The sequence below is a fragment of the Streptopelia decaocto genome, assembly GCF_964273445.1.
Source record: "Streptopelia decaocto genome assembly, chromosome: 4".
In the NCBI taxonomy this organism is placed as follows: domain Eukaryota; kingdom Metazoa; phylum Chordata; class Aves; order Columbiformes; family Columbidae; genus Streptopelia; species Streptopelia decaocto.
In genome coordinates, this window is record NC_138658.1 from 33451181 (window position 1) to 33475482 (window position 24302).

A 24302-nucleotide genomic window follows, 5' to 3' on the forward strand; every position below is an offset into this window, starting at 1 on the left:
GCTGTTTGGTGCAGTGCAACAGCCTGCCTTGAAACCAGCTGCCACAGGAGACATCTCCATGGTTTTAACTTTGGGTGTGCAAAGTGAAGAGGGGCACCATTTCCACAGTGAACTGCCCTGCCTCAGGACCACCCTGAAACAGCTGCAGTGAAATTTGACAAGTAGCCTTGCATAGTCAGTTTTGATCAGAAGAGGTTGAGAATTTCATACTGTATTGACCTTTAAATGGAAAAAACCTCACTTTGTATTAATTTTCACAATCCAATGGAAAAAGCTCTGTGTCTGAGGACGTTCTGTCCCTCCCACATGCTGAGATAGGAGTGCATCTTGGAGACGTGCTTTTTTATCTATAGAATTGAATCTTGTCTTAGAGATACATCAGTGCAAGGTTAACAGAGAGCATGTGTTCATTATACATGCTGTATCACAGTGATGCTGCTTGATTCAATACCTTGTATGAAGTTCACCAAATATATAAACCACAAAGTCATTTTAAATAGCTTTTCTCTGAATTGGCCTTCCCTGAAATATTGCTGTGATATTTCACTTGTCTAAGCAAGGACAAACTCTGAAGACACGTCTTCTGGAAAGCACAGGCAGGTTAGCAGTTAGATGTTATATATTCTCTTTGAAACCAGGAGAGTGATTTTTCCCTTCAGTTTTTTTAACTGCAGTTACTATGGTGATTGATCTCTTAGATGTGATGAACTGATGTCACTTCACCAGCTGAGACTGCAAGGGAGGAAGAATTAGACTCAATTCCTGGCTTTTTTGCTTCCGTTACTGAGCTTTCATTTGTCAAACATTTAACAGAGGCTTCTTCAACAATATTTAAATGATACTGAAAGTCTGTGGCTTGCAAACTTTACTTGCAGAATGAAACAACAGATAAATTCTAATCTAATTAAGCTTACTGCAGAGTACCTAGCCAGGTCTTTATGCTGGATAAGTTTCTGGCCAATTTGGTTGGATCTGTAGATACAGACAGAAAAGACAGAATGTAACAAATTATGCTAATGGCCAGAAGTACTAATTTTAAATTTGCTGACAAGGTAGATAAAATCATGAGATAGGAAGATTAGATAGTGCGTAAATGATGTGAGCAGAAAAGACATAATGAAATTACACATCCAGTGGGAAGTTTTTTAAGGATGAATCAGTAGCTTTTTTAGCCTGGAGAGGGATGTGGTTGTGGCATCTGTTAATAAGGGTCTGTGCATGGATGACCAGAGTCAAATTCAGTAAACCAGCCATGGCCACAGCATATCAGGTTTACCAGGTGTGTGCAGCTGACACCGTGGCTGTCCTATAGATCTGACAAGTTTTCATGTGTTTGGCCTGTTGTTCTAATCTGTAAAGGCTAGAAAAATAGCACATTGTATGCAATGACTGACTTCGTCACTGTGTAAACTTGTAGAATTTCCAGAGGGTCATGTCTCAAATTTAACTAGATGTCTTGAAGCACATAGCAGTTCTATTTTTGTAGGTCCTTTTTTTTTAATCAACACTTGAGTTTTGTTTATTGATGCATCACTACTTTCTAATAAATGGGAAGAAATAAGAAGTTACGAAGAACCCATTAGGTGCTGCATGGTAGCAAGAATAAACCTGTACGTTCAGGTGCAGCTTGTAGTGATTAAGATGGTCATTAGGTGATAATGTCTCTGGAAGGGGATGTGCTGTTATTATGAACATTTCCTTAAAAATTATTAGATCTTTAAAAACGAATTTTAGGAGTGCTTTGCTGAATTAAGAAGCTTTTCATCCAAAGTATGCATTTTTTTTCCAGTTGTGGCAAGAGCAACTCTTTGAAGTAAGATCCAAGACTGAAAATGATCTGGAAGCATAGATCAATTCTAGTGATAATTCTACACAATTTGAAAACAGTTACAGTGTATAATCTCAGCTATCCCTTGCAACAATAATAGTAGAAATAAAATAAAACCTCTGGGACTGTGCATGAGTGAGCATGCAAGTAAGAACTAAGACTCTGTGTTATGTCAATTTCCAGTATGGCCACAATCTCTTACCATTTGAGGGATAATGCTTTAAAAGAAGAGGAAGACAGGGAGAACCTTGAAACCCTGAATTCACATAAAACTAGGTTTCCATCTACTAGACAAACTCACATAACTTGTTTTCCTCAAATGACCACCACATATTCTTTCTGAGGTTTACCTCTTCTTAACTCATAATTTCCCACTTTTCTTTGCCACACACTGCCATATGGATTACCAATGCAGTTTCTTGGGGAAATCATGTTTTATCATCGTTAACATTTGAAGTTATTCATACATCCAGCTTTAGGGACCTACATTAGCTGGTAAATCTGTTAGGTTGATCTTTCTCTAAGTTACTGATGTGTGCAATAGAAAGAGAAGACTAATGGAGCACATGGTACAGAGCACCTAAATCGGCCTTCTGCTCTGAACTGTCCTTCAGAAAAATCTTTCTTTTAAATGAGTAGTCAGATAGGAGACTGAGGAACACTGCCTTCTTCAATTAAGCATCATTTAGCAATAAAACATTGTTTTGTTGTTTTACACTCCTTCATTTTTGTAGGAACAAGTAAAGGTATCAGCATTCCCCAACGTCAGTTAGCATGGCTGACAGTTGTGGAGGAGATATATTTAAAAAACTAAACATCTTGGGAATCAAGCGCAAGGGTTTGTGCATATCTGTTCTGTTTTCTTATTGTAACTGTTCATCTCTGTGGTTAGACTATTTATAAAAGGCAGAATCAGGATGCATTAGAGATTTTAAGAAGTCTTTTTTTTTGCTTCGGTGGCTTTAGGATCAGACTCTACATGAAAGTAGAATCAGTTACAACATGTTCCAAAAAGTTGGTGCTGAACAATACTGTGTAAATAGAATTGTTCTGTTTCAGTCATTAAATCTAATTAAACTTGAGAAGAGGTGAGTTTGGCCTCTCAAGGTAAATTATGTGATTCCATTAGTTATTAGTTTTATTTATACTGCAATACATGACTCTCACTGCAAACAAAATAATCCCTATTAATTTCTTTTTTTTACTAACTTTGCGTAAAATGACTAAAGTGTGAAATGCTATATTGAGGACACTTATTTGAGGTTCTTTTCACATAGATGACCCATTTAATATGGAATGCAGCTTGGAGAAGGTTGTCATTGCTTTCAGTTTTATCTGTTGGTTCTGACCTTGCCATGTGCCGGAATGTGTAAGGACCCTGTATTAAAACATCTGCTGCATCCATCTTTCTTCTGGCTGACTGTGACATGCCCGTCCTCTGGCAGCTGTGTTTGCTGTGGTGTTAATGACATTGCAAACAGCTTTCATCAAAATAAGGATTTAAGTGGCCTGTGTAATTCATTACTTGCCACAGGTTCATTCAAGGGAAGGGGAGGGTCCTGTTTCCTGGCAGGTGCTGGTAAAAGCAAGCGTAACCTGAGCATTGACCCCTGATTTCAGGATGTGCATTTCACTCAAGCTTTCTAAATCATATTTGGGTGATCTTCAGTGTTTTGTTCACAGGAAGAACTGTGACTGAGCAAAGACATAATTATTCACCTTGAATTATAAAGACTCTCTAAAATCAGAAATACTTTTTAGAATACAGTGTTTTTCAAGATACAAATGTCATTCTTTAATTCATCTTTCTGCTCTAAATATGTCTTCATAGTAGCATTCCAGTAGTTAGTGAGTAGCACAGCTTTCAGTTTTTCATTTTTGCTTCATTTTTCTAGGTTATTCAACAGAGAAATGAGGAATGTGACCACATTCAATTTTTAATTGAAGAGAAAGAGTCTAAGGAAGAGGACTACTATGAAGACCTTGACAGATTTGAAGAAAATGGTACCCAAGAGTCTCGCATCAGTCCCTATACTTTCTGCAAGGCCTTTCCTTTCCACATAATATTTGACAGAGATCTGGTGGTCACGCAGTGTGGCAATGCTATATACAGAGTCCTTCCACAGGTTAGATGATTCTCATGCATGAATAGTCATAGAGATTCCTAATGCTACATGCTTCACAGGTTTATTGTAAAGATGAATAAAGTAGATTTAGGATTCTCTATCTAAACAGCATTCCCAGGTAAGTGTGTAAAATTTACTATGTTATGCTCCTCTTGTTTGTAAAAGGACTATGAAAATAGCCCTAATTCTACAACATCTCTGTTGGTTATGATCATGTCCATGTGAAGTAAGAAAATAAGCTTCAGCTGACCACCCCCACAATTCAAGTGTTAGCTTGATACCAAATTCTTTCTTATAGCTCACTTCAAGATACATTTGCTATGAAAGTGGCAGATAACTCTTTAAAGTGAATGTGAGACAGTCAGTACAACTTGGCCTGGGGTTTAGGAAATAGTCTTGCCCATACTACTGTGTAGCGTAGCAGCAGGTACATATCCTAAGTATATTACTTGACAGTAATGCCTTCAAATACTTAAGCTATCAGATGCACAATAACTGAAGAGCAGAATAACCAAAATTGTAACATACTTTCTTGGCTTGTGCATCAAAAGTATCAGTATTAACTAAGATGAGCTAAACTATGTTCGTGGTGTATATCTAAACCTGTGTTCTCAACTGAATGCAGCTGCTGCAATTTCCTCTGATTATTAACAGAAAAAGAATACTCAGAGGTCCATTTAATATTATGTGTTCTGTAGATGAATAGGATACCTCAGTTCTTGCCTGAACAAGCTGCTTATTTTTTCTAAAAATAGACAACAGGTAAAAGCAGAAAATGAGAGAAGCGAAAAGGAAGATGATAAAAACACTGAATGATCTTTACAATTAGGGCAGCACATACCATGTTGATTCTGAATCATTGACATAATTTTCAAATGCAATTTTATGTTATTTGCTTTTTATGCAATTTGTTTTTGGTGGTTTCTCTCTGAATTTTGCAGAAAGATTTGAAAGAAGAGCTTTGTAAGTAGCTCTGCCAGATTTTTCCCAAGGGTATTCACGGAGTGGCTATAACTAACAATTCAGCCTACTGAGGATGGTTGTCAGAATCCTTATTATCAGAGCTGATGCTTTAGAGAACATAGTATTGAAAAGGGAGTTTGAAGGAGGGCTCTTAAGAGGAAGATACTGGAATAATTTTTTTACTATAGAGTAGGAACAGTTTGACAGAGAACAAATGTGATAGTCTAACACTATTTTACAAAGTCATCTTGCAGACTAGAATTGCACTTGAAAGGTGATATACTTCTGATGTAAAGTCCTTAATTTAAATACCTTGTGTTTTAATGGAGAAATGCATAAAGTATATATTCTCTTCCATTCATTATTGTAATCTAAGCAAACTGAATATAATTACTCCATGCATATTTTTATTATAAAACATAACATTTTTATTTTCTTTTTTTAATTCTAGCTGCAGCCAGGAAATTGCAGTCTTCTGTCAGTTTTCTCCTTGGTCCGGCCTCATATTGATATTAGTTTCCATGGGATCCTCTCACATATCAATACAGTCTTTGTACTGAGGACCAAGGTAACTAGAGAATATTCACCTGGCCTTTCTTTAAGTAAGTACGCTTTGGAGAGATAAGAAATGCTGAAAGCTCAGAAGTCTTCAAAGAAAATTCTTTGCACTATAGTACGCTCAGTCCCTTTTGAGTCTTTAGCCAAGGAAAAGTCAGAGCTGTGAATTCATGTGTAGCTGCTAAGTAGAATGCTTTATAGGGATGTTGAAGTACATATACTTCATGTCTGATGTTTGTTTGCAGCGGGCCAACCTGTTATATGGTATTGTACCAAAGTAACTTAGAAAGGCAATTACATTTACTTTTGCTTCATAACAGTGTGTGAGACAAACATGAAATGTGTTCTTGCTTGGGCCCATGCGTTCATACACAGTTCTGCGTCCTTTTCTATAAAGAGGAGAGGGGAGGAGACAGATGACATGAATGAATACAGCATGTAGAGTATCACCCACTAGGTCTAAGAGCCTGTTTATTTCTAGAAAACTGGACCTGAGAGAAACCAACAAGCTTTCTTAGAGATACTTCCAGGCACCTATACAACTTCATAGATTAGGCGATACTTTAGTCAAACTACTGTTAGGAAGTGACACAGAAGAAAACAAGAAATTATGAACATGAACATAAAGGCAGATACCACGCATTCTGTCTTTAAGGTAGCAAATCACAGTATCAAAGCATGGGTAGTGTATGGTGTTCAAATGAGAAATTGATTGTTTTTAATATAGGCTGTAACTCTATTCCAAACATTTTGACTGCCTTCATAGTGAAAACGCGCACATACGTGGCCTGGCGCATAACACATGTACCATTGACCTTATGTAACTGTGACTTCTCATCACCAGGAGGGGCTGCTGGATGTGGAAAAGCTGGAGTGTGAGGATGAATTGACTGGCACAGAAATCAGCTGCCTACGCCTGAAGGGGCAAATGATCTACTTGCCTGAAGCAGATAGCATTCTCTTCCTTTGTTCACCAAGGTACTTTAAACCTTAAGAGTTCTATAACATTGATTTTCATTTTACAATTTCTAATTTTAAAAGCACGAGAGTAGTACTACAGAGACTAATTGGTTCACGTATTGATTTTGTAGACTTTGTTATGTTTATACTAGAAGAGGGAGGAGCATTTACATTATTGCATTATTAAATTATTGAATTATTAAATAATTCAATATAAACATTGGGATGGACTGACCCTGTTTGTACAAATAGGAATTCCTCATGATTCCATGAATTTTGACAAGTTTTGTCCTTTGTTTCTTACTCTGAGAGTGCTAAGACATGTCAAATTGATTTGGTTTCCTCTGTGGATTCATATCTTTTTGAAGTAGTTTTAGTGTAATAGAGCAGTGATGATTCTAAAGAAGTGGTTGGAATGGGGGTTGAATGGAGTGCTTCTTTAGCTAAGGCCATGTTGAGCTAACACATCAGATTACAGTTATGATATGTTAATCTCCTGTATAAAGGGGGCAGAGTAGATGAAGACAGAAAGGGAAGAGGCTACCTTAGTGTAATCTCATATTTATGTATTGAAGTATGTACATTTGATATGTTAAAGAAACTCATGAATGAGAATTCTGTGTTTAAATGCAAGAATCAAGAGCCAGGTGTTAACAGGAATGAACACAAATGTTGTAGAAGGGATGTGTGGTACAGCTCATCACAAGTTCAGAGGCATAAGCTTTCTTCTCTTATTCAGCAGTCTCTGCTGTTCATTTGAGTTTTAAATGCTCCTTTGGCAAGTTTTATTGTAGCCATATTATTATATATTTCTCCACATTGCAGTGTGATGAACTTGGATGATTTAACTAGAAGAGGTTTGTATCTGAGTGATATTCCATTGCATGATGCGACCCGTGATCTGGTTCTTTTGGGTGAGCAGTTCAGAGAGGAATATAAACTGACTCAAGAGCTTGAGATCCTCACTGACAGACTGCAGCACACACTGCGTGCACTGGAAGATGAAAAGAAAAAGACAGACACGTAAGAACCAAATCCTGATTTTGAACTGAAACAGTCACAACAATGTATTATTTATAGTTACCTTCTTCAAAAAATAACAGAATCTTGGAAGGAATAGAAGAGATACTCAAGGCTGTTAATTTTGGAGTCAAAAAATAGAATTTTATTTTAACACCTCATAGGGTATTTCTTTATGTAGCTTGTCAAATGTCATCTACAGTCTAGGATGTTAAATGCACAGGTATTTGATGGCTCTGTCTCTGATAAGGAAAAGTTAGGAGAATTGAACTGACAATCTTCTTTGCTTCATGGATTACCTAAAACAGTAGTTTTGCAAATGTTCTTACATGCAGTCCCTGTAGCCAAGACAAATTTGATGAATGCCCAAGTGGTACTGTTTGACAGAGTTTGGTGACGCAGCTGTAGATGGCTTTGTCTTTCTGGACTGCCATGCTCATAGGTTAAATAGAACAGAAAAAGATATAAGTCTTGGAAGTAGTCTGTATAGTTCTAATAGTTCTTTGTTTTGCTCATGCCTTTCTTTTCTTACACGTTTAGATTACTGTACTCTGTTCTACCACCATCAGTGGCAAATGAGCTGAGACACAAGCGTCCCGTTCCAGCCAAACGCTATGACAATGTCACCATTCTTTTCAGTGGCATTGTTGGATTCAATGCCTTCTGTAGTAAACATGCCTCTGGAGAGGGAGCCATGAAGATTGTTAATCTTCTAAATGATCTTTACACAAGATTTGATATTCTGACTGATTCACGAAGGAATCCATTTGTCTATAAGGTAAGCAGATTATTTTCAATGTATTTAATCTGTGACTTGTCAATAATTTATTATCGTCATTCTTTTCAGTCCTTTGGATTTTAGGCTTTTCAAAAAAATAGTTATGTTCTCAGTCTTTGAATTTTGTTATCTAATATTAAATAGCTGAAGAAGAGTATGTTGATTATCTCTGAATGTGTGATGAAACATAAATGGCTTCCTTCTCAGCAGGATGTTTGCAGTCAGCCATTAGGTGGATATAAAAATCTACTTCCACATTTAGCACCTATACAAGCAATTCTGCTGGCCCTGTGCTTTAAGTTTTTCAGTCGTATACCTGGGTCTTTTGGTTGTAAATGATTTGGTTATTCAACGTGAATTTCATTCATTCATTAGGACTGAGATGTAGTTGCAGATGTGGCTGTAGCAGTAGATAGGTAGAGAGATATATAGATATCCCATATACATGTACATGTGTATGCTTGTATGTTTATATGTAGAAGATTCATGCTTAGCTTTTACTGGAAATCAATTTTACATCCAGTACCAAGTGAATTAAGGATGTGAGTCAAAACGTAGTGCTCACTTTCTACAGAAATTCAGAAGATCCCAAAAGAAAGCCTCCAGTTCACACCATCAGTGTCATTTTAACTTGTTATATTGTTGGCATATGATCAGTTCTCCTCAATAACAAGCGGAGATTATGGGAATTAGGATGATTTGAATGAAAGTGAAGGGAGACTATTTGAAAGGACAAGCAGTCTTGATGGAAGCATTATGTCCATTCTAGTACTCTAAAGCCCATGATAATAAAGTAATTGAAAAATATATATTGATAGGTGGAAACAGTTGGGGACAAGTATATGACAGTGAGTGGTCTACCAGAGCCTTGCATTCATCATGCGCGATCTATCTGCCACCTGGCATTGGATATGATGGAAATCGCAGGCCAAGTTCAAGTGGATGGTGAGCCTGTACAGGTCAGTAAATGCGTGGGCTTGAATGAAGAGCCCATTGTTTGAGGTGATGATAATGATGAAGTCCCAGGCCATGCAGGCTTCACTATGGTTAGATTTTGAGTTGATATCTACAAGTCACAGAATGTTAGGGATTAGAAGGGACCTCAAAAGATCATCTAGTCCAATCCCCCTGCCGGAGCAGGAACACCTAGATGACGCTACAGAGGAATGTGTCCAGGTGGGTTTTGAATGTCTCCAGAGTGGGAGACTCCACAACCCACCCTGGGCAGCCTGTTCCAGTGCTCTGTTACCCTCACTGAGAAGAAGTTTCTTCTCATATATAAGTGGAACCTCTTGCGTTCCAGTTTGCACCCATTGCCCCTTGTCTTCCCATTGGTTGTCACCGTGAAGAGCCTCACCCTTATGTATTTGTAAACAATAAGGTCACCCCTCAGTCTCCTCTTCTTCAAGCTCAAGAGACTCAGCTCCCTCAGCCTTTCCTCCACTCCCTTAATCATCTTTGTTGCCCTGTGCTGGACTCTCTCCAGCAGTTCCCTGTCTTTCCTGAATGGAGGGGCCCAGAACTGGACACAATATTCCAGATGTGGTCTCACCAGGGCAGAGTAGAGGGGAAGGAGAACCTCTCTTGACCTACTAACCACCCCCCTTCTAATCCACCCCAGGATGTCATTGGCCTTCTTGGCCACAAGGGCACAGTGCTGGCTCATGGTCATCCTGCTGTCCACCAGGACCCCCAGGTCCCTTTCCCCTACACTGCTCTCTAATAGGTCATTCCCCAACTTATACTGGAACCTGCGGTTGTTCTTGCCCAGATGCAAGACTCTACACTTGCCCTTGTTATATTTCATTACATTTCTCCCGTCCAACTCTCCAGCCTGTCCAGGTCTCGCTGCATGGCAGCACAGCCTTCTGGCATGTCAGTTACTCCTCCCGATATAAATAATATAATAAATATATTAATACAATAATATATGTAATAATATATATTATATTGTATTGTATTATATTATTATATAAATATTATGAAGAGTCACACATAGGTGTGACATGTGCAATTCCCAGACCTTGTAATCTAATTATTGTGCTTAACCTTTTAAAGGACCAAATTAGATCTGCATCCTTTATGGCTTTTTTCCAATCATTTCAATCTATTCAACAAATTTCCATGGTGCATCAAATACAATTTATTGAGTCATCTTCATCTCAATGAACAGAACAATAGTATTCCCTTACTGATGTTTTTGATCATGCTTCAGATCCTCATGTCAGCATGAGAAAATATTGCATAAAAAAGAACAGTAGAGTTCCATAGGCAGTTATGGCAATGGTTACTGGCAACAATGGATATTAATGGAAGTTCACTCATTGTAGAATTTTATGAAGATGTTGTGGCATTAATACATAACTGGTGGAGACTGCATTGACCTGTCCTCATCAGAGTGTTGTGACAGCAAAATAAGTAATGAATGTGATGCGTATTTCTATTTATGTGAATATTATTGGTGCCGCGCCTGGCTTAGATCTGTATACTTCACTTTGTCATTGGGTAAAGAAATGAGAAGGTTTGATGTGGGGCATTACAATAACTGTAATGTTCTATAAGAGTGAGTTTCTCCATACCCCTGTCCTATCTCTTGATCTTTTAAATGCAAAATACCATGATGTTTCCTCTGGGAAACATCTTTTTCTCTTGACCTACACCATCCATTTCTACATCTTCTCAGCACTTATAAACACAGACCTGCAGAGTATGCCTCTATTTCCACTTTCTTTAATTTCACAGTACATAATAGTAGCATGGCATGGTGCATGTTGGAAAAATATGGAGTTTGTTCTTTCATGTGACTGGCGGATCGTGACACTGCACTGCAATAAAAAAGTGACACAAAATGCAAGGCTTTGAAGGAGTAAGAGGGGCACATTGAAAAAAATGAACTCTAGTAGATAGAAATGGCATAATACCTGTGTTTAGTTAGAAGCATCAGATCAGTTACGTTGATTTTGAATATTCAAACTTTATTTTTTCTTTCTAAAGATAACAATAGGAATCCATACTGGTGAGGTAGTCACAGGTGTCATAGGCCAAAGGATGCCACGTTACTGTCTCTTTGGGAATACCGTCAATCTAACAAGCAGAACAGAAACTACTGGAGAAAAGGGAAAGATCAATGTCTCTGAATATACTTACAGGTGAGTGGTGCAGTATTTTTATTAGTGTTGATATCTTAAAAGAAATAAGAGCACAAGATGAAAGTATCTGTGGAGTTGAAAATGACAGGACTCCCCCAACCCGTTATTTAAGTACATGAGTTCCCTTGAAACCATATGACAGACTGCATTATGATATACTGTTATTGATATGTAAATATAATCATGATCTAGAGATATATTTGACTCTTTTGTTAATTTGCTCACCTATCTGTAGCATGCTTAGTATTTTATATAGTTTGTGGCATGGAGGCACAGTACATACATTTACATGTTTTCTTTTTCAATTTCAGGTGTCTCATGACACCAGAAAATTCAGATCCTCAGTTCCAGCTGGAGTACAGGGGTCCAGTTTCTATGAAGGGTAAAAAAGAACCAATGCAGGTTTGGTTTTTGTCCAGGAAGAGTACAGAGACAGAGGTATGACTAACCAGAGTGTAATTTTTTTTTAAGCAAGGCATAAACATGACAAGTTTAATCTAAACCACTGAGATCCATTTGCATTTGCAAAACTAAATGTTCCCTTAAAAAAAAGGAAGGGTTTTGTACAACAGTATTTCATTAATGTGTTTACTATCTTGACAGCACATTAAAGTCCTTGATTATTTGTCTTTGCAGTTTGTGCAGTCCCCAAAAGAATACTTTTGTGTTTTACAAAGTCCTTGAAGGAATGCTAAGTCTTTAAATATTTATATCTCCTTCTTATGGATTTCTCCACTGTACTAGATTTTGCAATATAATGTCCACTCCTGTTTAGCTTACATCTGGTTATCAGCACTTCAAAATTCATCATTTGCTTCCTTACAGTGAGTGAATAAATGTGCCTTCAAATATTCAGACAACAGTCTAGCAACAGCTTGCAGTCAGGTTCACACCTGATGTGTGTGGTGTTTGGTAACCCCAGATCTGCTTGTTCAGAGGCTGTTGCATGATAGAGGTCTTGCTTCAGAAATTACCATGGTGAAAATGATTTCTTCTAAATAACATATGAGCCTAAATCCTCTTCTAAAAATGAAGTAGGGTAAAGCTCTTCAAGCACTGAGTGGTCTTTAAGCTTATGCCTCAGTTTCAGAAGTCTGGGCCTGTATTAACCAAAATCTCATTAAAAGCCAATGAGATCTAGACTCCTAAGTGTGCTACAAACTTAGACACTTAATGAGGTAACAGTATGCCAGCTGATTTGCGATAGCTGAGCAGGTGCATACATTCCACCCATTGCCACAGGGAGAAAAAAACATTAATTTACACAGCCTGAATTTTGTCCTAAAATAATATAAAGAGTTTTAAGCTAAGGTATTTAATCTTAAAAACACATTTGGCTAAAATAGTGACAGTCATCAGTTACCTTGGCTAAAGTAATTCTTTTAAGTCACAGGAAATTAATTACTCATCTGAATACTTATGTGCTTCTGAAAATTAAATTTAGGCTGTTAAACTCTTTGGGGTCCTTAGGAGATCTAATCCAAATTTAATACCACTGGTACCCAAGTGTATGAATAATGACTTTTTAATGGGAACTCCCAGTTTTAACCCCCAGTGCTGAACTTCAGGGGAGAACTTGTGCTTTAATTCTGCTGAAGTCTGTATTTTAGCATATATTACTCACAATAATGTTTTGGGTGCCACTTTTGATAACACTTTTCTATTTTTATTTTATGTCAAGGTTAACAATAATTTCACATGGCTACCATTCTTTCAAATCTATACTTGTATTTAAAATATATTTCAATGAAACACCTTTCACTTTTTTCTGCATTTTAAATTATATTCTGTCATTTGTAGCAGGGCACATTTTTATTTTAAATGTAAAATTTCAGAGGGGTACTGAGTCAGGTGGGTATTTTCCTTGTTTCAGCCTCACATGTGTTTAACATGAATATAGGTTTCAAATAGTTTAGAATTTTAGATACTACAATTTCATTTTAGATCTGTTGTATAACAGTTGTTTTTTAATTCTCACAGCAGTCCTGAGAGGTACTTGCTGATGCTGTTTTCTAGTAATAGAGCTTTTTAGAGGAGAACAGGGGAGCAGGAATAAACCTGACAGAAAAATGCTCTCAGACTGATTTTCAGCAGCACTTAAGACTCACAGTTTAAGCACACTCAAAGGCTCTCTGACTTCTGTTATTTTTGTTAATTCTGACCTTCAGATATACATGTAATTCTTATAGATAGGACTTCTCTCGTCATAGGTATCTCTTCTAAATTGTAGTAAGTTTGGGAGGAGACTAGAAAGATACATTAATGTGGAACTGATAATCATTTTGTCAGAGGTGAATTTGAAAGGTGAAAGAATATAATTCTTTAATCTTTTAATTCTTTTCCACTCTCTGCACAATTTAATCTGTCCATACACAAAAAGATGCACTGACTTTTAAGATTTTCTGAACCGTTTGCAGTTTGTCTTGTGAAGGTACTTTTCATGTTATCTCTGGCACTTTATAGGCTGTATATAATAGTTGTAATCCAAAAACATAAATCAGATAACCAATCTTATTCTCTCTGACCTTTCAAACACAAAAATGTGTTAATGTATTATGTGCAGTGCCATCAATTTTGGGAGGGCTGTTCATAACAATAAGTATAGCATGTTAACGTATATTCAGAAACTATATGGCAAATTTCCTGAAAGGTCACTCCAGAATACTGGAAGAAGTGGCTTATAGAAGTAAACATGAAAATATTTCTTAAATCATCCTGAAGATATTTCTGCTGATTATTCTTTTACTGTGAAGTTTTCTACCTCCAGTATCTTTACGTCTAGGATACATTCACATTAGTGATTTATTCTTCTTTTCGTTAAATCTCTTATAGAGTGATTAGCTCAGCATTTGCAAATCTATCAACATATTTTATCCTGAAGCCCAATAATTAATATATGGTGAGCAAAGAGGACAAAATACTTAGAGCTGGCATAGAGATGTGAAACCAAGGCTTAAAATATGCTCTCTCTCTGTGAGGTCTGTAGGAAATGACAGGATTGGAGCAATTCAGCATACCTCAAACTTGGTTCCTTAGTTGGCATCTCTGTTTACCAGTCACCATGAGCAGTAGTTACTTCTGAGAAAGACCTGATTTACAAGGATCAGTGTTGCTTTGGAGTGCTGCTCCTTTACTTTTTTCCACTTAAGATGTCTCTTCCATGATACCATTACAGAGAAAATTAGAATTGCATCAGAAAAATATCTAGAACAGAAGCAATGGTGATCAATTACTCATTTCGCATCTGCTTGTTTGCATGTTACAAGTTTAACTATTACTGTGATGATTATTTTAACAGAGGTTCAGCTGCAGTTTCTCTCTTGAGAAACGGATTTGTTGTAAAAAATAAAGCTTGCAGAGAACCTGCAATTTCCCTCATTCCTCACTTTCAGTTATCTTTCTCTTCTGCCCTGTCCCCACATCACTGACGGGATCAAGTTAAAGTATCTCAGTCAGAGCTGTTAGTTCATCAGGGCATGTAGGAATTGTTACGTTCCTACATACAACTTGTACAAAAGAAATATGTGTGTTACCTATGCTGTGTTTTATTTTGATTATTTACTGATATTGGTTGCAAGTTCTAAAAAGTATTCTATCGCTGCATTGACTCACCATGTTGTTGCTTCAAAGAAAATCCCTTACTTCTCAAATTCTACTTGCATGCACTCAAGGAGACAGAGAGAGATGCTTTCTGAGCTGAGGGAAGAGGAAGAGGACGCTGGATAGGGTGCAGTACTGTCTCCACTTAGGTTGCAGGCAGTAAGGTTGAGTTATGGATGTTACTTCACATCATATCTCCCATTGCCACATGCAGTACCATTGTCCTTTGCCCTGCTCTTGAAATCATACTCACCATTTTTTCTCCAGGCTTGCTTGCTGTTTCATTTTTCTTAACGTTTGATATTGTTATGTCTCTGCTATGAGCATGTATTTCAAGCTTTCTTTTTTTTGATATGCATTTTTGCATGTCATTCATGTGGCACTTCCTACCACCAGATAAAACTGAATATAATTTTGTAGTATGCACACCACAACTAACCACTTCAAACTGATACTTCACATGTTCATCTTCATCTCTGAAGTATAGTGGTTATGTAAATCAGTGATGTTTCTGGAAAGTTAGGTATTTCAGTTGTTGGGCAGAACAATGAACCTGAAGAACTATTTTCAAGAATAATACCTAAAACAGCATTATGAAAATAGTTGTATAAATGCTGTTTATCAGATTTAGTTCTGCTATTACCATGCTTGCCATTCATTTTGTGAATAACACTTGATGCACTGTAAATTCCTGGTTAGACAAAGGTTTCTCTTTTGATACCATCCTGCATTTTCCCTTTGTGGACACTATGTAAACATTTTCTGTATTGAAAGGGGGCAGTTGTTTGTCTGATACTGCCCTTTGAAGCATGTGCCAATGTACTTCTACTGAAATGCTGTTCACTTGCAGTGTATTTGTCATTGATTTATATTAACTGAATTAAGTTGTCATGTTAATAATAGATTGCTGGACAATGTTAGACCACCTGTAATGCTTTGATTCTTTCCTGATGGAGACCTCAGAATGGAAAGGCGAGCTGCCAGGACATGTATTTCATGGTTCCCTTTTGGTTTGGTCTCTCTGATTTTCAGAAATAACCATACTTTATTCCTTGGGAGGACCTGATAATATTGTAGGCATCATGGCATAATTAAAGGATGTAAAGCTTGTAAGGGAACATAGTGTCTTTTATCAGCCGATACAGTTAGTAAAAGTGGACGAGGTTTTAGATGCATAGACTTGCCATAACTTCAATACACAGTGCATTGTTATGTTATGTGAATAATATCCATTCTTATTTGACTGATAAATTCTGAATATTTGCATTATAAAATAGGGTAGTGCAATTACTTTGTGTATAAAAACTGTATCTAGTATACCTTATCAGCACAGAATATATATGTATAAATGTTTCATGTTAATGTGCAAAAGAAATTGCAATAAATTATTTTTTCCACTGACTTACAGAAATGTTGGGATTTTCTTTTCAGTGAAAGCTTTATTTCATTGTTTGATACAAAGCAAGTATGTTCTTCATTCCATAATTTGAAGTCCAAGTTTAAATAATTTATCGAGTCATTGTTCCAATGTTTGCAAATGCCCAAGAATCTTCCATATTCAAGTTAATGAATCACATTGTCAGGTTAAAGTGGTGTTCAATATGTGTAGATTAACGCTCCAAAAATAGTAGATGAGGTCACAAAAATGCATAGGTTCCTTTGAAACTCTTGGAAAATATTTAAGAATCAACAATGATTAGCCGTCCGCTTTGAGCAGGATGTACATTGCCAACCAAAGCTTTAGGAATGGCAAACGAAGAGAGGAGGCCACAGACATTCCTTTCCATCATCTTGTTGGACAGCAACGCACCCCAGCGCTCCAGGAGAGGTTGCCCTCGCTTCAGTAGCTACACAACAGCAATTTGCACTTGAAGTTGGTCAAGCTTACCAAAACTTTAATGGTGACTCCCAAGGACATGGGATGTGTGATGGCTGTGGTCGTGCATTGACATAATTCATGCAAGTGGAGGGGCAGTAAATGAAGTTTCTGTATTACACTTCAAGCTGAGGGAACATGGCATGCCAGAAAACTCAAATAATCATCTGAGTTTATATTTTACCTTCTTACTCATTACAGAGCATTAAAGCTCCTGTTAAGCTACTCTGTAATAAAACAAATTTCTTAAAGCACTAGAATAATAGCCCATATATTGTACTCATATAAGAACTCTTTATCTCAAGAAAACCAATACAATTTAGGCACTTAACCACTTTTATTACTAAAACTGGCCTTCACTTAAATGCCGTGTTCAGCTACTAAAGTTATACTTTGGTTAAATATTACTTCCAGCTAACAATTAAAAACTTCTGTGGGAATTTAGTTCTTTCACATGTGCTCTATTGCATCTTTAACTGTAGTGATTTACTTTTTCAATAGAAACTCTCTTGCTGGAACATGAGGTGGAGTAATTACTGAAGTCTGTTTCAGAGGCATTTACAAATACGTCTTTTATTTTTGCATTTTTTGTAAAATTTGAAACAAGAAAGGGGAAAGCAACAATGAAATTGCAAATCATGAAGTGCTTTGCTGCTTGTAATCTTCTGGCTCATATGCTTTTATTTGAATTCAGGTATGCAAAAGAGTTTGGGTTTCTTTGGTATTATTAACAAAGGCTGTGGCCTTTCAGGGACTCTGCTACACTACTGCTGTCCTGAAGTTGGCACTGTGCTTGACTTCCCTAAGCAGTGTGATTGCTGCTAATGTTTCTTGGATGATATAATACTTTTCTTTCCTTTCCTAATGCAGGTCTTGAAAGACAGCAGAAGGACTTTCACTGGATTCAGTAAATCTTGAGGCAAGCTTGTTAAACACATACTGTCAGTCTTTAGAAGTTAAAGAATTCTGCACCAACAAGGCCATTTGATATTACAGCACATATTTTTAATGTTGATCTTTTCATTGACCTTCCCCATGTGGAATTCTATCAAAACTTGATTTTGTAAAATTCGTATGGGTAGGAAAATACATGTGTTAACTCTTATATACATATATTATATATATGTGTTTTAAACATATATATACACACACATATGGAGAACATCCTCCAGGAAGGAGTCATGAAGGCAAAAGTGCAAAAACTGATTAGGTTGAGATCTTTTTCATGACTTGGAGACAGCGTTTAGTGCAGCTAGTAGTGCAAAACATATCTGAGTAGTTACAAGCTCACATTTGAAGGACAGTCATATGTATAAGAAGGAAATAGGAAGGAATATGTTAGCGTCTGATATGAATAAGAGCTGGGCGGAGCCTGAGGCACCAGAGCCTTTTCTTTGAACAAGAGTCTAGTAAAATGTAAAGCTAATAAACATCTGAGTGTGCTGCGGCCAAGCTGTGCACTGCAGTATACACTGGTGTACTCTGAAATTTTGGCAGCCTTGTCAATAACACCTGCCAATAACACCTGTTTCCATGGAGCCAGAGCAAGGCCTGAGGCATCCACATCCTCATGTGGTTTTCATTGGCCATATAAGCAGGTCAACACTATACATATATTGTCACAAACTGTAAAATTATTGTTCAGTGCATTTCCAGAATCATCATATATTGGGGAAAAATAAAAGTTGGGTCACCACATTCTTGCAGCATGAGAACTTGTGGATACTTCAGTAGTCATGTTCTCCAGACAGTCCCCAAGCAGTCAGCATAGTGGTACAAGTAGGAGCTTATGGGCAACTGTAAATGAATTCCGTCAGTCACTGTGTTGGCTTATGATCTCCAATTAAAGGGTTGTTACTGGACTTATAGTCCTGTTTTATTTGAGTGCCAGGGACATACAGAGAGTCTGTTGTTGTTTTTTAATTAACAAGATCCTTTATTTCCTGAGGGAGAGTCTTAAGCTTGTAATTTCATGCACCTACTTGCAAATGAAGGAGGAGTGGGTAGTAAGCCAGTAAACAGAGCTGTGCTAATCTAACTGTAAGGAAAAAAAAAAAAAAAGTGGTTTCATTCCCTAGTCTATAGCTGCCCATACATGGCACTATTTTTTTTTCTATTGTTCTTTAGACTTCTGGCTGCCTTTGGGTGACAGTTGTGGAAAAACTACAACAATACATGCTGTCTCCACTAATTCACTCTTTGTTATTAGCAGGAAAATGCTAACGTACGTTTTCATCATAATGGTCATGGCTCTTCCTGCCAATGTAGCTGTTTTGGAGATAATGACTGCCAGGGAATGCAAGAACAATTTTGTGATTATTTTTCTGGGATGAAGCTGTGTGTTCTCTTTTATAAAGGTTTTGTTCCAGACTATTCCACATATCCAGCAGTCAGATTGACATTGCCTTTGTTACTGGTTTTGGGTTGTTTTTTTTTTTTTCCAAAGATGATTATGGGGATTTCAATATATATTAAGCACTTAGTAGAAATTTTATGCTACAGTACGACTGTACTTTCAAGGGAAGCGATTTTGTGTGATGAGGGTCTACGAACTTGTAGCAATCAGCCAGTTCTAGCACACATTTGTTTTTATCTGTTCATATGCTGGACACCTCTGGCATGAAGCCTGTGTGATATTTTATATTGCAGGATCTCAGGGTCATTCTAGCCGTCCAAAATTGATTTTACACTTCGATAAGTGTGGTATCCTGTCTAGTGCTCAAACAACTGACTTGTAATTAAAATGACAGAACGTAGCTGAGCACAGACAAAAGACTGAAAGTGTTCGTAGCTGGTGCTAGTCCTAATCCTGAACTGGAGACCGATTAAGTCAATAGTCCTTGAGCCTTTGTTTAAAAATAAAATATAGACAAAAAAACCCACACAAAAACTACTTGGCCATAGTTTTCAGATGAAAAATAAAACTCTGTTTGAGTTCAGTATTGCTGGATTCAGTCCCTGTGTCAATAGGAGCATAGTGTTATCAAAACAATGTGAAAAATCAAATCACTGTTTGTAAGATTCCTTGAAAGAAAAGACAGCAGGTTATGTCCTGTTATTTTGAGATAGTTTATGCAAGTCAACTTAATAAATGGCAATTTTCATACGCAAAGCATTCAGAAACACTCTGATTTTCAAAGAAAAAAAAACGTATTAGGACGTTGAAGAGTTAAGTATATTTTTCCCACAGAGAGCATAGTGAATCATTCAGTGATTTAGCAGCCTGTTCAAGAAACGAAAGCCTTGCCTTCTGTCACATAGGTGTGTTTGTGGGCAGTTACGTGATGATCTAGAGCATAAGAAACTTGCCCACAAAGTGGGGATGCATGCCTTGGCACAAAGCCTTCCTTTCTCAGCATCCTACTCCTCAGGTTTTATAAATACATATATATATAGATCTCACACTTTTAACTTCCGTGTAGGCCACCTCTCGTCTTTCCTTGCTGCTTGAGCCTGTATGCAGGCATAAAGACAATACTCATGAGGCCTAGAAAACAAGTACAATAATACTGCATTAATCCTGATGAAGGCGCTATGCAGGGGCTGTGTAGTTACTTTCTACTCCCTGTCCTTCTTTTCAGTTTAACATAAAACATATGAACAATCTTAGGAGCACAATTATTGGTGGGGAAGGGTACAGCTATGGACAGGAGAGGAACACCTGAACTCCAACTAGAATGACGAATAGGTGTCTCAGATTGCAAAAAACATTGTTTTCTCATCTGCAGGTCACACTGTGTAAATTCAAGGTTTGATGTACATACATTGTTAAACTGGAGATGTCAGTATTTTCTTAAGCTGTAATTACTTGTTCTATCAGGCAGATGCCAAGAAAAAGTCGACATCTATTTATTAAATGCTTGTGCTAGGACAGGTTTTTTGCTTACTCTCATTATTGGGCATTATTCATTTTCCTGATGTGGTATCTGTGGGTAAATGGTGACTTATATTTTCAGGTGGAAAACACAGCACTGCAGCTGGAGACAATCTCCATTGTCTTTAGCATTCCCAGGTGTGTCACATTTTAACTACGATACTTCCTTATCTTTCAACCATGATTTTCCTGGCACCATGGCACTGCAGCAGTAGGAAACATTAATCTCTGGCTGCCATAGCCTGTCAAAAGGAGGCAAAGTGAGCTTCTAAAAAAGCCACTGATTCCCTTCCTCATTACATTTTCTTAATTTCTGGTCTCAACATGCTAAAAACTCTACAATTAATTGTTCAAGAAGGAACCTGCAAAATGACAAGCTGCTGCACTATGGGAGATCACAGCAACCAGCCCATAAATCTGATGGGGGAGCTCTTCACTGGCACAGCTGCCAGTCCCCAGGTTTTATGTTCCTCCTTGTCTAATGGAAGAGCTCACTCTGTGTCAGATGATGCCATGTTTTCTAATTAAATGCTGCAGGGTGCTAGTATTTTCTCCCCCTGTTGCTACAATAATACCAGGTAATCTATGAAGGACATTACTACAGTCTGGAAGAAAACAAAAAGGATATCATATTAGACTGTTATGACAGGTTTTAAAAGTTCTGCAAGGCTGACAGGATAAAGTTGTAGTGGTTGCTTTGTGTATGATCATGCCTGAGAAGTACCTGCATGTCCCACTCTCATACCGCCTGGGTAAAATACTCTCCATCTGAAAAACAATTTCAATTCACTTTGTAAAATTGTAATTTAACAGGGTGGAGGAACACACTTTAGAAAAGGAAATCCTGCCTTTTCTCAGTTGAAACTTTAAGGGAAGCAACGAGATAGGTTGCTGAACTTGTGTTAATCTTGCAAACGGTATGAGGCTTTTGTCCCCAAAGCCAGGACCTGCAGCTGCTCAGAACCTGCGCTGGCTCTGCTGGATCCTGCTTGGCCTGGCAGTGGGCGCCATCTATGTGAAGCACCGCAACATTGTCAGAAACGTCTTTATACAACATTTGCTCAACTAGTTTGAGCTGCTTTTCAGTTGTTTGTTAATTTTTAGCGGGAAGAGTAATTTTTCTTGGGCAGCAGCTCAAAACTGGTTAAAGAGCAAGTATCACGTGTTATAAAACATTGGGGAAAAGTAACAGTAGGGCCTTGCTTTGGCCTGACCCCAGCAAAAAAGACATTAACAGTCAAATAGGTCATCCAAGGGTGGAACAAGAGCTGCCTGAAGAATGTGTCTGTTTTGTTTGGGTTTTTTTCAAATTGAAGTCTGTAGAAGAAGGTACGGTGAACTGGATAGTTTTGCCCTGATGTGTTTTAATGTTTATTATCCATTTATACACAATAAGAAGATAAAGCTTTCCCTGGAAAAAAAGCTAATTGACTGGGGTCCTTGTTTGGTGCTGAGTTACTTTATGTTTGTTAGGCCATGACATGAACACAAACACATTGTACAATGTTCCTCCAGGGTGAGGCTGTCTTTCTGCATCCTTCTGGCTGATCAGTGTTGTCTTCGGCTGTCACCTCTACTGAGAGCGGGGCCCGCAGTACCATGGGCTGTGTTTCAGCATGTAAGAGTTTGCAACTAATGCCCTGGGAAAACCCTCATTGAAGGCAGCGAGTAAATTCTGGATTAAACAAACACTCAGTTCCACAGATGGATCACAGCTGGAGGTAGTTCATAAGGCTTCAGATGTTTCTCTTAGATACCCAGAAGTGTGATCTGCGATCATGGGGCAGAGACACTGCTGCCAGGCAGGGAAGGGGCCAAGAGCTCGCTGTGGCTGCAGGGCTGTGCACACCTGCGGTCTTGTCAGCCTCCCCTGCTGTTGCCATCCTAGCGGAACGGTACGATGTCAGTTTGATATTTGTGGTTGGTTCATCTAATGTGGGCAGTATTAATATTACTTTAAAACCATACAGCTTGTGGTTCATTACATTTTACTTCAGGAATACACAAACCAAATGTTTTGTCTCTGATGAATGTGTTGATATTTTGCATTGTAACAGCTGTCATGTAAAAGGAGGTAACAGAACCTATCATTTTAAATGAGCATAAAATATTCCAGTATCTACATAAGAAATGGTTAAAATGCCATTGATCTATGGCACTTTTTTTGGTAAGGATTATGTAACATTGGTGTTCCATAACAACCCCAATTCGAGATGAGGTAAACTTTTCCAAAGCAGCACACAGTATTCCCACAACTGCCTTTACAGGAAGCTCTTAGAAGAAAAGTGTCCTAGAAGCAAATAAAACTTGTTACAAAGGAGATATTATTTTAAGGGATAATTGTTAGTTTTCATTGTTTAAGATAGAACATCTTTTTCAGCATTTCATTTCATATTTCATGGATAGTTTCTCACAGAAGAATTTTTATGTCGTTTCCTCTTGCAAAGCAGAAGATTTTATTGCCTCCATGAACCTGGAGACTTGTGGCAACCACAACATTGCTGCATACAATACTACATTAGGGCATTGCCATGATGTGTTTCTCTGGTCTGTTAATGGAACTGGTTGGTTGAAAGAACTGGTCTGCATTTCAGGAGTGGCTACTGTTATGGAGTGCTCTCACTTCCCTGCTAGCAGTTTCCAGTTCCTACTGACCAACAGCATCACGCCCAATGCAACATAGTGCATTTTACACATATGTTTCTGTGCCTTATGTTCTTTTTGACCACAACTTTCTGGCAAATATACAGAAAAAGTTTTCTTAATACAAGTGTTACTGAAGGTGTCTCTGAATTGATGACAAGACTGAAAATACTTCCAAAACAAAGAAAAAATTGATGTCCTGTTATTTCCAGACTATTGCTAATACCTGGAGTATGCCAAAAGTCCCTGATTCTGATGCTTCTGTTCTACAGTTCCACCATCTTCAAACTACTTCTCGGTCTGTAATTACAAGGATGTGAATAAACTGGATGGACTAATGTTGAAGAGTCTTTGCTTCTTTCCCTCATCTGTTTCTGTAACAATTCCCCTTCTATTCATCTCAGTAATGCAGATATGAACTTTGGGTTGCATTTCCCAGAGTTGTTTCACTTGGTCACTGTACTTGAAAACATCCGTAAGTCATTAGTGTTACTAACTGCAGTAGCTGGGTCGGGTTGGAATGTCTCCTGCTCCTAAACAATGAACACATGCTGGAAAACTCCCTGCCTGGGGAAAAATAAAAAAAGCAGCTTTCTTCTGGCTGATATGCAAGTGGGTGAATTCTATCAGTGCATGGCTTGGTGCAAAAAAAATTTAGTAGCAATCAGGGAATAGGGAACCTGAGCAGGGAATTGAGTGATGAAAACCCCCACCCACCAGGACACAGCTCAGTCAGGGAAGAGTTTTAAGCACTGCTGTGGCTTTTTCATTGATGCCTGTTTCCACCCTACAGGGACAGGTGAAACACATCATCAGGAGGCTGCAGGATAAAGGAGACCTAGTGCTTCCTGAGCATTAGGTTTCATTTGGGCCCTTCTTGTTTGGTACGTGTATGAGCAGCAGCATGTGAGATACACCTGCCCTGTG

General features: G+C 37.9%; 1 protein-coding gene across 4 annotated transcripts in view; it reads left to right on the plus strand.

Moving 5' to 3' along the window:
* The window catches only part of GUCY1B1 (guanylate cyclase 1 soluble subunit beta 1), a 49559-nt gene extending 25858 nt beyond the window's left edge, over positions 1-23701 (plus strand). For 2 of the 4 annotated variants that reach the window (XM_082051496.1, XM_082051499.1), the window contains 9 exons: positions 3724-3954; positions 5369-5485; positions 6320-6453; positions 7261-7458; positions 7996-8233; positions 9052-9192; positions 11228-11382; positions 11694-11820; positions 23588-23701. In XM_082051496.1, the coding sequence (XP_081907622.1) occupies positions 3724-3954; positions 5369-5485; positions 6320-6453; positions 7261-7458; positions 7996-8233; positions 9052-9192; positions 11228-11382; positions 11694-11820; positions 23588-23695 (1449 nt within the window). In that variant the 3' untranslated portion in view covers positions 23696-23701. Of the gene's footprint in view, positions 1-3723; positions 3955-5368; positions 5486-6319; positions 6454-7260; positions 7459-7995; positions 8234-9051; positions 9193-11227; positions 11383-11693; positions 11821-15012; positions 16384-23587 lie in introns of those variants that run through there. The other 2 variants (XM_082051497.1, XM_082051498.1) reach the window with 2 other exon arrangements.
* Positions 23702-24302: the final 601 nt, after the last annotated feature.